Source organism: Desmodus rotundus, chromosome 5, assembly GCF_022682495.2.
Source record: "Desmodus rotundus isolate HL8 chromosome 5, HLdesRot8A.1, whole genome shotgun sequence".
NCBI classification, from domain to species: Eukaryota; Metazoa; Chordata; class Mammalia; order Chiroptera; family Phyllostomidae; genus Desmodus; species Desmodus rotundus.
Window position 1 is genome coordinate 131,744,667 of NC_071391.1, and position 16,895 is coordinate 131,761,561.

The following is a 16,895-nucleotide window of genomic DNA, read 5'->3' on the forward strand; positions in this document are numbered from 1 at the left end:
AATGTAAATGGCCCCGACTAAAAGGCAGAGGTTTTCAGACTAGATAAAAACCCCACCGTGTGCCATTTACACGACACGCACTGTAAATGCAAGAACACAGCTAAGTTAAAAAGAATCTAAAAGGATACATCATCCAAGCACTTATCCTAGGAAATCTGGAGTGGCTATATTAATGTTGAGCCAAGTGCTTCAAAGACAAGGAGTATCACCTAGAGATTATCAGAGAGAAAGAGGAGCATTCGGTAATGACAAAGGAGTAACTAGACATGATACTAAATACACATTAACAACACTCAAGGTGTACGGGAAAGGCACAGAGGAAACACATGAAGCAACAACAGGAGACAGACAAATCTCTAACTTTTATTTTTAAATCTTAACACTCAACTCTCAACAAACTGATGGACTACACACTGATGCACGTAATCAGTAAGGACACGGATGATTTAGACAGCACTATCCATGAACTAAACTGACTTTTAACAGAGCACTCCAACAACAACAGAACACACATTCTTCTGAGGTACACATGAAACATTCACCAGGATAACCATTTCCTGGCCTGTAAAACAAGCCTCAATGAACTTAAAAAGACTGACATCAGTTTATGTTCTTTGACCACATGAATTAAATTGAAGTCCACAAAACAAAACTACCTGGAAAACCCCCAAGTATTTGGAAATTAAACTATACAATTTAAAATAACCCATGAATCACAGTATATATATCACAGGCGAAAGTATATTTTAAATGAAATGACAATGGAACTTTGTGGGATACAGCTAAAGCAAGCTTAGGCAGAAATTTATAGCTCTAGTTGCTTTTAGAAGGATTAAAGTCAAAGAGCATACATCTTATGAAACTAGAAAAGGGTGAGTTAAACCCACCAATGTTATAGAAAACAAGCAAACAACAGAGAAACATAAATGAAACCAAAAATAAAGAGATCAATAGAATTGATAATCCATAAAACTAACAAGAAAAAAGATATAAAAGAAATGGAAATAAAAAAGGGACTATCACTACAGATCTTAAAAATGTAAGAGAATATTACGAACAACTTTATGTTGATAAATTAGACAACTTAGGAGAGGGACAAATTCCTTGATGTCTATTTATCAAGTTGAAATAGACAAATTCCTTGAAAGGCATACGTTTCCAAAACTGGCAAAGAAGAAAGAGAAAATCTAAATAGCCCTATATTACTTAAAGTATATTTGAAATTTAAAACCATCTCCATGAAGAACACTCCGAGCACAGATGGTTTCACTAGTAAATTCTATAAAATCTAAGGATGCTTATACAAACTTGTTAAAAAAAAAAAAAGAGGAAGAGCAAATACTTCCCAAAACATTGTACAAACTTATATATTAGTACCAAAATCAGAAAAGGGTATTACAAGAAAATTTACAGAAAAGTACCCCTTACATATATGTGTAAAAATCTTTTACAATATATTAGCAAATTGAATCTAGCAATTCATAAAAAGCATATTCATTACCAAAAGGGTTCAATTCCAGGAATATGAGATTGGTTCAACATTCAAAATCAAACAATGAAATTTATCATAGTAATAGCCTGAAAAAGTCATATAATTGTCTCAATAGATACCAAAGGCATCTGTTAAAATTCAATACCTATTTCATAAAAATTCTCAACAAGAGTAGAAGGAAACTTTCTCAACCTATGGGTCAGGACATGTAGAAAAAAAAATAATAATAATAATGAAAGCCTAATCACATTCCTTCACAAGGCAGAATAAAGCAAAGAATTTTTTACATATTTCACTGTACTTGCGTTATTACCACATTTACAGCATAAAGATCAGAAGAGAAAAAGTACAATAATGTTAACTTTCAAACAATAGCACTGTGTAGTCAGAAAATTCTGCAGTTAAAAAAAAAAGCCTACTTAACCCTACTAGAGCTACTAGGTGAATTTAGAAAAATGCAGGGTTGTTACAAGAACAGTATACAAAAATCATTGTATTTTTACTTACCAGCAACTAACAAATGAAAAATAAACTATTTTAACTATCATCTACAATAGCAACAAACAATATAAAATACTTAGAAATAAACTTAACAATAGAAATACAAAAGCTCTACACTGAAAACTACAAAACACTGCTGAGAGAAACTAAAGAAGACCTAAGTATTTTATATATATATATAGTATATATCTCACGTTTATAGATCAGGAGGCTTCAAACAGCCTTGGAGGTGGAGACAGTGTCTTCCTCTTGAGCAATAATAAGGCAGGCATGTTGATTAGGTAGTGAGACATTCCTTTCCTCTAAGCCCAAGGTTGCTCTCCTGTACATGCCACTCACACAAGTGCAAGTATCACTTGGCCCTCTCAGTGTTGCCCAATGAGAAATGGGGCTCAGGGCACCTGTGCAAGAAAATGCTGATATTCTGGCTATGATCACTGCTGTGAGTAATTAAGTCCCTTGGCTCTTACCCAGGCATCTGTGTCTTCTGCCGACATCCATGAAACTATGGCAGGTGAATTTGTTAGCTCGTTGTAGGGCAAAATTTCAAACCCTAAGATATCAATTCTCCCCATACTAGTCTCTAGACTCAATAACAATCCCAATCAAATACCTAGTAGGCAGTCTGTAGAAACGAACAAGTGAGTCCTAAAATGTATATGGAAATGCAAAGGGCTTAGAAAGAACAAAATAATTTGGAAAAAAATATACATAAAACTTGGTGTACTCAGGCTACTTGATTTTAAGACTTACTGTAAAGTTATAGCAATTAAAACAGTCTGGCATTGGCATAAGGATAGACAAATAGATCAACAGAACAAGATAGATGCAGACATCCTTGACTCACAATGGTTTGACTTTACGGAAAGCAACACACATTCAGTAGAAACCATACTGTGAATTTTGGATCTTTTCCCAGGCTAGCAACACGCAGTACAATTCTCTGGTCAGGCTGGGCAGGCAGTGGCAGCACACCGCAGCCAGCCGCAGCTCCCAGGCCAGGAGGGTAAACAACTGATGCTCTACAGCGTGTTCGCTGTTAGAGGATTTTGCCCAAGTGCAGGCAGGCAAAGTAAAGAGTTCCCAGAGTGTTTAAGGTAGGCTAGGTTAACCCTGCAGAGACGCAGTCAAAAAAAATTACAACATAGGCTGTGTGTATCTGAGAGAGATAGCCATTCCCAGTATGTGCTGAAATGCAGGGGGGGAGGAAATTTGAAACACTGCAAATTTGCATTTATTTATGTAATAAAATACATGACTTTATTTACTTACAGTTGCAATCTAGAAATGACTAAAGAACTTACTAAACACAAATAAAAACTTTTCTTTTCAAATAACAGAAACATGGATATTGCTAAAAAACATGACCCCCAAAATATCTTTAACATCATTTAATCAGAATCTTCAGTAGTTGGCTTTGCAAAATGTTTGTAACAGTCATCAGAAACAATACTGCTATGCTCAAGGTGGTATCTCTCAGATACAATTGACTATCGAGTATCGCACACCCTGATGAAACACGTTATAACCAAACTGACAGCTTAAACATTGTGGCTTAACATTAGTCATGTACAAATGTGCAGCTAGTCATGAGCTTTAACCTATGCACCCAACACATATAACAATATTTAAGAAGAATCTGTATCTCTCAGATCAGCCGCAACCTCTGCTGGGTTAAGCTATGATGTTTGGTAAGTTAAGTGTATTAAATGCATTAAAAAATCACATTTAATGAGCTAATCTTTGTTCTCCTTCTTCTCCACCTCTTCCTTATTGTCCCACTCTTCCACCTACTCCCACACTGCATGCTAGACACACTTATGAAAACAGACATGGAATAATGCCAGAGAAAGTCCGTGCCAATTTTTAAGTGTCAAAATGCACTTTTGACTTGGGATATTTTCAACTTACCATGTGTTTATGGGAAATAACCACCACTGTAAGTTGAGAAGCATCTGTGTACTTAAATAGACACACTAATATGGTCAATTTTCATCAAAAGCACCAAAGCAAATCAATAGAGAAAAGACAAATTTCCTCCACAAAAATTTTGTTGGGACAATGAGTATCTATATGGAAAAAAATAGATAAATCTGAATCTGAAACTCTCCCATAGACAAAAATCAATTCAAGATGGATCACAGATTTAAACATAAAAGCTAAAACTATAAAGCTTCTAGAAGAAAATATAGAGTGTTTTCACAACCTTGGAATAGGCAAAGGTGTCTTAGCACACTAAACATGAACCATAAAAGGAAAACTTGATAAATTAAGACTTCTTCAAAAGCAGAAAAGTATACTCATCAAAAGAAACCATCAATAAAATTAACAAGTAAGCTACAGATTAGGAGAACATATTCACAACGTACAAATCTGACAAAAGACTCCTACAAATCAGTAAGTAAATGGACACATAACCCAATGTAAGGATGGACAAATTCACAAAAGAAAATATACAAGTAGCCAACAGACATGTGAAAGTCCTCTAATTCATTAGTCATTAGGAAGATCTGAATTAAAACCACAATGAGAAACAACTACACACCCACTAAAATTAAAAAGACTGGCAATGTCACATGTTGGTGAGAACGTGAAGCCACCCTCTCTCACACAGTGCTGGTAGACGTGGAACCACTCTGGAGGACACACCAGCAATTTTACTCTTACTCAAATCTACCCTCTTTACCCAAGAGAAATGAAAACAAATGTTCACAAAAAAAGGCCCATACAAGAATGTTTGTACCATCCTATTTTTCGTAACAGCCAAAAATTTTAAGTAATCCAAATGCCCATTAACAATGAATGAATAATTAAATTGTGGTATATTCTTATCTTGGACTACTACTCAGCAGTACAAAGGTAACAAATTACTGATACCTGCAACATCACTGAAAAATGTGAAAAAATAACTGGATGCAAAAACCAGGCGCAAGAGTACATACTCTATGATTCCATTCATATGATGCTCTGTGAAAGGCAGAACACGGTGAAAACAACCCGAACAGCAGTTGCTGGGGATTGGGGGCTGGGGGAAGGACAGAACAAGAATTGAGTTAAATTGACTGCTAAGGGCCCAAGGGATCTTTCTGGGATGATAATAATGTTCTATATCTTGATAGGGGTGTGGGTTAAGTGAGTAGATGCACTTGTCGAAACAGAATTTCCAAAACTTAAGATCTAGCATTTTATTATATGTAAGTTATAACCATCAACTAAAAAACAAAAGCATCAAAAGGTAAAAAGTGTATGTACATTCTTCAACAAATTTCAGAGAGTACACAAGTAAGCAAGGGAGAACCCATAAACTTATTAAAAAATAAACCGATCCATGGTAATGTGTGGACTTTATATGAAGTCTGATTTTTTTCAAAAAACTATTAAAAAAAAAGGCCAGTTAGGACATCCACTACATAATAGGAAATATAAACATTGGCTGGATATTCGATGATGTTAATTATTGTCACATATGTTGGGAAAGTATCTGATCGAGAGTACATATTGTGGTTATGTTTTGGAAAAGAGTACTTACAGTTTGCAAGATACGTAACGAAACATTTATGAGGGTGTGGGACTGGCAAGATTGGCCATGGACTGCTCATTTTGGGGCTCAGTGATGTCTAAATGAGATTTCATTCACTATTCTGTCTTCCTTTATGTTTCAAATTTTCCGTAGCAAAGAGTGAAAATAAGTTTTTAAATCCCTCCAAAAAAGAGATAAGGCAATGTAAACATGCTAAAATTCTATTATACTGAAGCAATTTTAACCATAGTTTTACCCACAATTCTTTTAGCAGACCAGTAAAATATACACGTTTGATTCTATCAAAGCCAAACTTAACTATAGCTCCTGCAACATGTTTCATTAACAAAATTTTAGTGAGAGGGACCACAGAAAGTTCGGTGGAATATAGTGGGTAAATGACAATGCATGTTGGTAAGTGGTAGTTTCCTGTCTTGTTCAAAAGTGGTATCTTACAGATGGAATCCTTAGAGAAGATCTATGGTATGTGTAGTATAGATGACCTATGAAACAACTATGAAATACTTGATCTTCTGATTTTCATAACATATCTACGCAAAAAAAAGCATCTAACAAAGTTTTTATCAAGTTGGTTTATATAAAAATTGATTTTTAAACCAAATTAAAATATTAGAACTTGGTACAACAATAAAACTTTGTATAAATTTTAATATGTTGATAAGTTGAGACTGAGAAGTTCTAAAGGCTATTTATAAAAGGGATTTATATGATAGGCTTAAATGTTTGATAACCTCCTTGGAACAAAGAAGAACAGAATTTTTAAAAAGTAAATTCCCTTCTTTTCTTGACAGTAACGCCAGGAGCTTAAAATTTTTTTTTTCATGTTTTAGGTCAGCTTCACCCAAGGCTGTCAAAACACAAGACATAAATTAATTTAATAAATTTAATAATGGCATCTTCCAATTAGTCAAGTTTACAAGTCAGTCTGTAAAGTTAGGGAGTAAAAATATACAGGCAGACCTGGAACTCAAGTAAGGTTTTTTTCCTCTTTTCACTAAAGCTGTTGACAGGTCAGTAAATACGTGATTGTTCTTACAGTACAACCACAAGATTCCTCTGATTTTGACAGCAGAGTCTTTACAACTAGGGGCCTGTGTTTCACCCTTAATCTGCTACCTGTACCTCTCGTAAGTACCGTCCCTGCTCATCTTTTTGTCCCCATACACAGCCCTAAGCCTGGTATTAAAAAAACAAAACACAACAACAAAAAAGACTATGTTAACTTTTTCTTAAGAAATATTGTTCTTTTTAATAAAACTGGAGGTCCACCTAAGTAAAAGATTCAGAGAGGGCTAAAAAGTTAATCCAGTATTTACAGAGAGATGCAAAATAAAACCACAATGAGATACCACTTCACACCAGCGAGAATGGCCATCATAAACAAATCAACAAACAAAAGTACTGGAGAGGATGCGGAGAAAAGGGAACCCTAGTGCACTGTTGGTGGGAATGCAGACTGGTGCAGCCACTGTGGAAAACAGTATGGGATTTCCTCAAAAATTAAATAATGGAACTGCCTTTTGACCCAGCAATTCCACTGCTGGGATTATATCCTAAGAACCCTGAAACACCAATCCAAAAGAACCTCTGCACCCCAGTGTTCCTAGCAGCACAATTTACAATAGCCAAATGCTGGAAGCAACCTAAGTGCCCATCAGTAAATGAGTGGATCAAAAAACTGAGGTACATTTACACAAGGGGATACTAGACAGCAGAGAGAAAGAAGGAGCTCCTACCCTTTGCAACAGCATGGATGGAACTGGAGAGCACTATGCTAAGTGAAATAAGCCAGACGGTGAGGGACAAATACCATATGATCTCACCTTTAACTGGAACATAATCAACAAGGGAAAAAAGCAAACAAAATATAACCAGAGACATTGAAATTAAGAACAATCTAATAATAGCCAGAGGGGAGGGGACAGTGGGGGAACGGGTTTTCAGGAACTACTATAAAGGACACATGGACAAAACCAGGGGGGAGGGTGGAAGCAAGGGAGGGAGATGGGTTTGGCTGGGGTTGGGGGGAGTGGTAGGGAAAAATGCAGACAACTGTAATTGAACAACAATTTTTAAAAAAGTTAATCCAGTATTTAAGCAACTACAGCCCCTACTACAGTACTATAAAGAATGTTACTTCCCATCTTACAACAAAAATATTTTAGAAAGGAAAAAGCAGTAAGACTTATCTTTAACAGTCTTTAATCACTTGAAAAGAGGGGAACAAAAACCCAGTATTTCAAGTGTTTCCTACTAAGCAGCCTAGAATACTTATTTATATTTTAATGCCTACATTTCACATAATTATAAGCTAATTTTTTAAAAGTACATGTTAATAAATACCATATGTTGGTAGAAAAAAATATATACTATCAATACTAAAAATATATAAATTCTTCCCTAATTTAATCCACAAAAGTAATGTAACCCACTATACTTCCAACAGAGGGACCGGAGACTAGATAAAACTTTAAAGATCAGATAGAAAATTATACATGCACAAGGCAAGGAAAATAACTGCAGAAAAGTACTATCAGCTAGTATTTTATTTGAAAGTTATAGTCTGTGTATGGTCTTCAGATAGGAACTAGACTTATCAGGGGGATCGCCTCATAAGTTACATAAATGTCTAAGCACTACGCTATACACCTGAAATAATATAACACTGAATGTCAACTGTAATTGAAAAAATTTTAGAGATTAAAATAAATAAGTTTTAGCAATTAAAACAAATAAATGGAGAAAATATTTCACCCATACAACAAGTATGTAACAAAAGTGGCATTTCAAAATACATAGTGAAGAAAACTGTTGAAACGAATGGGAAATCACATTAAAAAAAATTGTATCACTAGTTCTCTCTCTAGAACAAACTCATAAACTACAGAAGGAAGAATTAAATGTTGAAATGAAATAAAAATACCAGGAAAAAACATGGGAGAAATTTTTCTAAGACATATGTATGACAAAGGCTAATTCCTTACAATAGAGCAAGTGCTCCTACATCTATGAGAACAGCTGAGAAGGAGGGGCGGGGAAGGGGGAGTAGCAGTACTCGCGGTCGTCGTCAAGGCTGTGAGTAGAAAAATGCACTGGCACCTAAAAAATATGGCATCTAAGACAATGAGAAAAATACTGGGAAATATAAGTTTTTTAAAAAATTGTTAAACCATTTACTAGTTTATCAATCTACTGTATTGGCAAAGGCAAAAGGGAAAGGGTACTGTAACATATTATTGGTGGGAACACAGGTTGTAACAACTCTTTGTAGTAGAATTTGGCATCATCTATCAACATTTTAAATGTACACACCCTTTGAACCAGCAATTCTACTTAGATGAATTTATGTTACAACAAATAGGGAAGAGCACATATTCCCAAAGAAGTTTATGTAAGGGTGTTCACTGCAACATTATTTATAACAAAGAAAAGGCTGAGAAACAACCTAATTAATCATCAATAAAAGACTAAAAAAATAATACATTCATTTACCTTGTATATGTAGATAAATAGATGCTTTAATTCATAAAACTTAGGATTTTTTTTAAGATATTGTAGCACTTTTGAAAAAAGATTTTATTTATTTATCTTTAGAGAGAGGGGAAGGGAAGGAGAAAGAGGGAGAGAAACATCAATGTGTGGTTGCCTCACGTGCCCCCTTCTGGGAACCTGGCCCAAAACCCAGGCATGTGCCGTGACTGGGAATCGAACCAGCGACCTTTCAATTCACAGGCAGGCACTCAACCCACTGAGCCACACCAGCTAGGGAAAGACTTAGAATTTTTATTGATGGAAAATATTGTAGTAATTCTGGGACTAAACAATATGAAGACCCACATTCATCTATAATTTTTTATTCATTCAACAAATATCTAAGTACCTATACCACATCTCTGTGCTCAGCAATGCAGATATAACGCCATATAGTCCTTTTCCTCAAGGAAAAAAGCTAAAAGAGCCCTTTACTCAAGGAGCATACAGTCTGGTGGAGACTAGAGATAAGTAAACATACCATTACCATATATATGGTATGATATATATGAGGTAAGAACAGAATGTTACAGGAACACATGAGGAAAACAACTTAAAAATTAACAATAACCATACCAAGAAACCAGAACCCAGCAGCTTAAATGCGACTTTATCAACTCCTTCTTTATAGTTTAAAAGAATGGTGAGTCCATCAGTCCTGAGGAGACCTTAGCATCGGTAAAGCTGGGTGTCACCTTCTTGCATGCCTATGTCCACAAGGGTCACATTAACCCATTTGAACACTGCTGATACTGAACTATGATTCTGCCCTTAGAGTTCCCATCTCTGGTGCTATCACCTTCAGGGGGACCTCCTAGGGTCATGTTGAGAAATAAGAACAAAAAGTCTCAAAGAATGCACTATAACAATAGTGCATCTGCAACATTTACTTCTACTTAATCAGAGGTTGCAAAGAAAAATCAAGAAATATATCCCTTTGTTTGGTACTTGTATCCTGGGCTAGCAAAATACCTTTAAAAGGTGTCATTTAAATTGGTGCCTTGATCCCTGGCTAGTGTGGCTCAGTGGACTGAGTACTGGCCTGCAAGATGAAGTGTCGCCAGTTCAATTCCCAGTCAGGGCACATGCCTGGGTTGTGGGCCAGACCCCCAGTAGGGGGTGGGCAAGAGGCAACCACACATTGATGTTTCTCTCCCTCTCTTTCTCCCTCCCTTCCCCTCTGTCTAAAAATAAATAAAATCTTTAAATAAATAAATTGGGGCCTTGCCTCAGTAGGGTTTCAAATAAATTGCTTTTAGGTATAGTATGAATAACTTCACATAAAATAGCTAATTTTTGGACAACAAATAACATAGAAATGTTTTATATAATATAGCAAACCTTTCATTTAATATAAGCAAAAGTTTATAGGGATATAGTATAAAATAGCACATTTCCTAAATACTTTTCCACATAATTATATATTTATCAGAGACTCCATATATATTTCTCACATCATTTTAAAAGGGATTTACGGGAGCTTACTAGTTTCCAAAAAGCATATAAATTTGATACTGTGCTTCCTAGGAACCAATCTGAAATATATGCAATAATTCACCTTATCCATAAGGAGTATGCCACTTGTTCCTAGTTAGAAAATAAGAAATGGCTTAACAAAAGAATTTACTCAGAATCTCTAAGTTCATCAGTTCTATTCCCTGTTATCATTTGTTAGGCAAAAATGGAAGGAAGATGGGGAATAGGGTATGACATCTTTCTTTAGAGGCATCTTATAAAATATGTTATCACTCAAAATCTTTTAATATTTCTAATATGTGCTCCTGTACCAATATAAATGAACATATAATAAATGACTTAATGAAGACTAATAGTTTTTAATCTCCAAGACATAACAACACTACACGTATAGCAATATCCAATTCTATACAAATTTCCATTATAATTAACAACTTTGGACAGTCTCTGAAATTGATTTAATAAGCACCAACATTTTTTTCTTTGCATTGACATTGATGGCCTCAAAGCCCTATCAATTCTTCTTTCATAAAGCCTCTTTGTAACTTAACTATAAAAATATAAATTCACAACCAAAGAAAACCATGCTTCCCTTCTATTCCATTTTCACGGAACTAGTAATTAAGTAGTTCAGGCTCTACTCGCCCGTTTCAGAACTATTGCTAAAGCCTTCTAAATACTTCCCCTGTTTTTCTTTCCAACCTATCTAGAATACGGTCACCAATTCCCCCTTTTTAACAGTTTTCGTGATGTCATCCATGCCTCAGTTCAATAACCTTCAACAGCTTCCCAATGCCTAAAGCAGTAAATCAGGAGAGAGTTGAAAAATAATATAATAACTATATTTTGGAAACAACAACAATAAAAACACTTTTGGTTTCCTAATATAAATTACCAAAAGCAAGAGCAACTGTAGATGGCAGAGCATGAATAAAAGCAGGATGATAAAACCCTAATTCCTTAGCTGGACATTCAGTGCCCTTCAGAATCCAGATCTACCACACATTTCCATCTTAATTAACACTGCTTTAGCATCCGTCCAGAGACCAGTCCAATGCAACTCGTAATGAAAATCGTTTGCATTTCTCTCACCCTAATTTCTACTCAGTTTCCCTCCTGTATCTTCAAAGCCTAGGACAACCAACCACCTCCACCACCTGAAGCCAACTGTTCTCACAGTGAAAAATGGTCACCAAGTGAGAGGCTTTGGTCTCACTTCAGTTGCTGCCTTACAGTAAGGACGCCCTGAGCACAACAGCAAATCAGAGGTTACTCAAAAACATGTTAACGGCAACGTTAAATACACAAGTGTCACGGATCGACCCTCTTCCAATCTGGCTGGTCTGCTTCTAACCAAGCCCCACACATCTCACCTTGCCACTACAGTCTCCCATCAGCCCTCTCAGCTCTTCTAAATCTTCAAAACTTTATTTTTGCTTCAAAACCAGTTATTTAAGGAGCATATTGCTAACGTAAACAACACTTTTTTTAAAAAAGCCAATCTTTTTACCATGGACTGTTAGAGATGTAAGTGAAACCCACCTCTCTCTCCTTCCTAGCTTTTCTCACTAGTGTTTCTAACTCGATTCCCAAGCAAAGTTCATTCGTGCCTCAGGGCTTTTGCCTCCTAAGATTTGCTTGGAAATTTTTGATTGCTATTCAAGTCTTGCCTCCTTAGAAAGGCCTTACAAAGGACCCCACACAACCCAGTCATTTTCCACACCATCATCCTGTTTATTTTCCTCATAACACCACTAATTCTGAGTTCCTCATGTAAGTGTTGAGTTGGCCAAAAAGTTCATTTGTTTTTTTTCTGTACGATGGCTCTAGTAGCACTTAGTTGTCTTTTACTTCATTCGAAACAATTTTTGATTATATTGAGATTAATATTGTGATTATGTAAATTATATTGTGACAGCTGTCATATCAGCACATTTTAAAAAAACTTATCAAAATTAGTGAATTTTTGTGTAGCAATTTTAATATTGAAGATGGAAAAAAATATGCAACTTTCTGCATATTATGTTTTATTACTTCAAGAAATGTAAAAACACAGCTAAAACACAAAAAAAATTTGTGCGGTATATGCAGAAGGTGCTGTTACTCATCAAACAAGTCAAAGTGGTTTGCAAAGTTTCGTTCTGGAGATTTCTCGCTGGACAACACTCTTCGGTCGGGTAGACCAAGTGAAGCTGACAGAGATCAAATCAAGACATTACTGAGAACAATCAATGTTATACCACGTGAGAGATAGCCAACATACTCAAAATATCCAAATCAATAAAGTTATTGATGAAAATCAAAAATGCATCACTTATGGAAAAAAAGACAGACCTTTTGACCAACCCAGTACTTACAACTACCCCAAGGGGAACACATGAGCTATACCCTCATGACCCGGCAGTGCCTACCTCTTGCCAGATAAACAATAATCAGCTGAATTAACGATTAAAAGAAATCTAGACTCACTGAAATGGTTTACATGTCCATGACCATTATCAAATTAAAGGAACTAAAGTTTCCATATAGGTATCAATACCGAAATAGGGAACTACAGAGTCCCTGGGAAGACAATATTGTCTCCTCTTTGTCTTCCACACTACTATTCCAGAAGTCAGAATTCCAAGAGAACGCTGTCATCTCTTGAATCCCTAATGTTCAAAGAAAGAACTCTTCTCTTTGTTCCCATTCAGGCATATAAGATGACAAATTAGTATGCTTTTGTTAATCATTAAATTTTCCTTCTGCAAATTTCTTGTTACTTTGTATTTTTCTACCTCAACTTAGTTACTCTCAAATGTGATTTTGATTCAGAGAAAAGGAAAGATTGAGACAGTCCTCATCGTCTAATTATTTAGTGAATAGTGTTTTGAGCCATGCTCTGGGGGATGTCAATATTAAAATGAAACATCACAATTCTTTTCCCATTGTCAAGCAGGAGTGAATGGAAGAAAAAAAATTGTGATTTCAGACTGACTTTCTGGAAAACAAACCATTTCTAAAATTCTACAAGGCTGCTAATCACTACCTGATTCTTGACCTTTTATACATAAAGAAAGGTCCTACTGTTAGTGGGGCACTTTCTGTCCCAAAAGAAAGAAGCTACTTGTTAATAAGTTAATAATTTGCCTAGTAAGTTGAACCCTGAATTTTTTATCTTCTAAAGTAATTTCCGACGATGTTTTCAAAAATAAATTAATCATGTACCATCGGTTACTCGTGAATGAAAAGACACGAAAACTATTTACAGACTATGCAGATTTGTCTCAGTCGATCTACAACTTTCAAGAAATAGTTTAATCAGTATATGAAAGCCTGTTTCAAAATATTTCATTAAGTCTCATGGTAAATCTGCCTCAAGTTTCGTTGGCCTATTCCCAGAAAGGAATCCACAGGTTTGCATACTTCAAGAGTATCAATCATGCTGCCTCAATTACGATGCATTAATAGCCTAAACCTGTCCACACTCACAGTAATTCCGCTTGCTCTGCAGCTGAGACCCTGGCAAAACGGCGCTGCCTCGGAACACAAACCCCAGATCCCATTTCCCCGGCTCTGTTCAGCTGGTGCGGATAAACTGGGCGGTGGCAGAAAGTCGCCAGAACTCTCTCCTTCCCAATTCTCCACGAGCCACGCCACTGGAGGCGCTCTCCCTTCACTGCAGTTGGGTCAGTGTGGATGTTTTCCAATCGGCCAGCCCCACACCAGCGCAAGAGGAGGGGAAGAGAGGTGAAATGCTTGAGGGCCACCCAGACCAGGGAGGGGGTGAGGATGGGGGCCAGGGCTAAATGTAGGCAAGTAGACTAGCAGCGAAACTGCGCCTTTTCCCTAGGAACAACCCAGAGAGGTAGACAAAAGATTAAGTCGCCAAGGCCTTTCCATCCTCACACCAGACCGAAGCCAGTCCAAAGAATCTACAACCCGAGTTCCTCGATACACGCCCAGATCCTACTAGGTGGGTGGGTGCCTAACTTCCGGGATGCAGTGGAATGGAGACAGGAGGAAAGAACCTGCGAGCGGGCGGGTGCACGTGTTCTCCGATAGCCCGACACACAAAAAAACAAGCCCGGGCTTCCACCGCCGCCCCACCCAGCTCCCCGTGGTTCCCAGCAGGGTGGGGGAGGGCGCCTTCGCCCCAAGGTCCGCAGACAAAGCCTCCTCCCGGCAGAAAGGGGGACTCCGCAGGAACAGCTGGGGCTGCACACAAAAGAGGGAGGGGCACGAGCGGCTGCGCGAGGCAGAAGGGATAGGCACTCACCCACTGAGCCTAAAGAGCCCCTGCGCTTGGGCGCGGCTGGGGTGGAGGGGGGCGCGGCGGGGGCCGGGGCTGGCGGGGTCCACGCGGGCTCGGCTTGGGGGCTCACGTTCGCCGGTGGAGGAGGGGGAGGCCGGGCCGGAGGCTCGTCGTCCTCGGGGAGCTTGGAGGGCAAGGCTGCAGCAGCAGAGGGTATGGATGGCGTGGACGACGCGGGGCTAGCGTCCCAAGACGGCTGCCTCTCCGGGACGGCTGGGGGCGCGGCTGGCAGGGGCCCCCGGGGCGCCGGGGGCACAAAGTCATTGCCGAAGTCCAGCAGGGGCGCGGCGGGGGCGGTGGGCACTGGGGCTGCCGACAGACCGGCGGCGGGCTTCCTCTCCAGGACCTCCAGCTCCTCCAGGTCCTCGTCCTCCTCCTCTTCCTCGTCCTCCTCCTCTTCCTCCTCCTCCTCGGGCTCCCGCACGAACTGGTACTTGAACGTGGGCTGAGGCCGGGGCGGGTTGTCCGAGGACGAGGAGACCAGAGACGACTGGTCCATGTCTTCCATGGCTGGCAGGTCGGAGATGATGCTGCAGCTGCCGCCGCCGCCCGGAACGCTTTTCCTTAGAGCCAAGGGCAGTTGTGGGGGTTGGGGAGGACTGAAAGGGGCAGGGCGGAACGAGCTGAGGGACCTGCAGAGGCGACGGCTCCTGGAACAATGAGACTGCTGCTCCTGCCTCCGCACCCGTGATGCGCCACCCGCCCCGTCCCCAGTTGCCGCCGCCGCCCAAAAGAGCGAAGGAGAGAGGCCAGCAGACTCTCCGCCCACTTTGGCGTGATTCACGCCCCGCCACCCCGCCCCCAGCACGCAGGGGCTGGCGCGGGAGAGAGGGAGCCAATTGGCTACGGAACAGAGACGAAGGACAACCAACCGGCCCAACTGGAAGGAAAAGATAGGAAAGTAGGTGGGGCTCTTTGCGCTTCCTCTCTCTTACCGCTCGGTCGGCTTCGGTGGGCGGGGTTTGGAGCTGGCAATCCCACCCTCCACCTTGGGTAGTTCAGGATAAGGGCTGGGGTCTGGGCCTTGCTCACAGCTGGAGGTCTGCCCGTCCTTAGAGTACGGCTTTTGCTAAGGGAGCGAACTGCCTGCACTCAGGGGCAGGAGGGGTTTCTGGCGCGGCACCGGAAGGGCGTTGATATCCTGGGCACTAGGAGTGGAAACTTTCTTCCCAGGAAAGGAAAAAACCCAGAGTGGACAAAGGTACTAACGGGACTGTAAAGTAGGCCCTAAGGGTTGCAATATACCTAACATTTTAAGATTTTGAAATAAAAGATTATATACATTTTAAAACTTAAATTCCCAGGACACCTCATCACTACTACCATCACCACCTCGAAAGAAAAAAATAATTATTTTGACAGGGTTAAGGTCACTCCCAGTCTAAATTGCACACCCTGCATGAGGTAGGCAAAACTGAACTGGGCTGGACCATCTGGGGACCGGGGCGGGACCCTTTGAGGATCCACTCATCTCCTTCCAGGAGAATTTTGAGATCTGCGGGATGCTGGACTCTCACAAGGTGGGAGGATGAGTCACCCAAAGAGAGAGGGAGGGGGAAGAGGAAATGGGAACGGAACGATGCCTTGGAAGGCACATTTGATTCATATTACATTTCAGTCACCTTAGGCTCATGAGTCAACTTTCAGATGATTCAGGCTTTCTGGGACTCAGGCAGCCCAGTATTTCTTCGATATGCCAGAGCGCAATTCCCATTCCACTTTTTCCAAAACTGGAGAGTTTAAAGATAGTGGTTGCAGGACACACAAGTACCGACACCCAGAGGTTCAGAGAGACCTTTTATCTTTCGCATATACCTTCCGAAGGTCTTTACTGCAGGCCCAATCTGGAGGCCCTGGGGAGGGGAGAATCACCTGCTTTCAAGTTGCTCACAGTCTAGGCCTGCAGTGTCCAGTCTTAGTCACTGGCTACTTGTGGCTGTGGAGCACTTGAAATGTGACTAGTGTGAAATGAGATGTGCTATAAGTTTAAAATGCACATTCGATTTAGAGTTAGTATCAAAAAAATTTTATCTCAGTTTTTATACTGATTACATATTGGA

At 39.4% G+C, this 16,895-nt stretch overlaps 1 protein-coding gene across 3 annotated transcripts in view; it reads right to left on the minus strand.

The window, feature by feature from the left end:
* The window catches only part of RTN4 (reticulon 4), a 74,900-nt gene extending 59,311 nt beyond the window's left edge, over positions 1-15,589 (minus strand). Inside the window, exon 1 of one of the 3 annotated variants that reach the window (XM_053924904.2) lies at positions 14,800-15,589. In XM_053924904.2, the coding sequence (XP_053780879.1) occupies positions 14,800-15,343 (544 nt within the window). In that variant the 5' untranslated portion in view covers positions 15,344-15,589. The remainder of the gene's footprint in view (positions 1-14,799) is intronic. The other 2 variants (XM_053924906.1, XM_053924905.1) reach the window with 2 other exon arrangements.
* Positions 15,590-16,895: the final 1,306 nt, after the last annotated feature.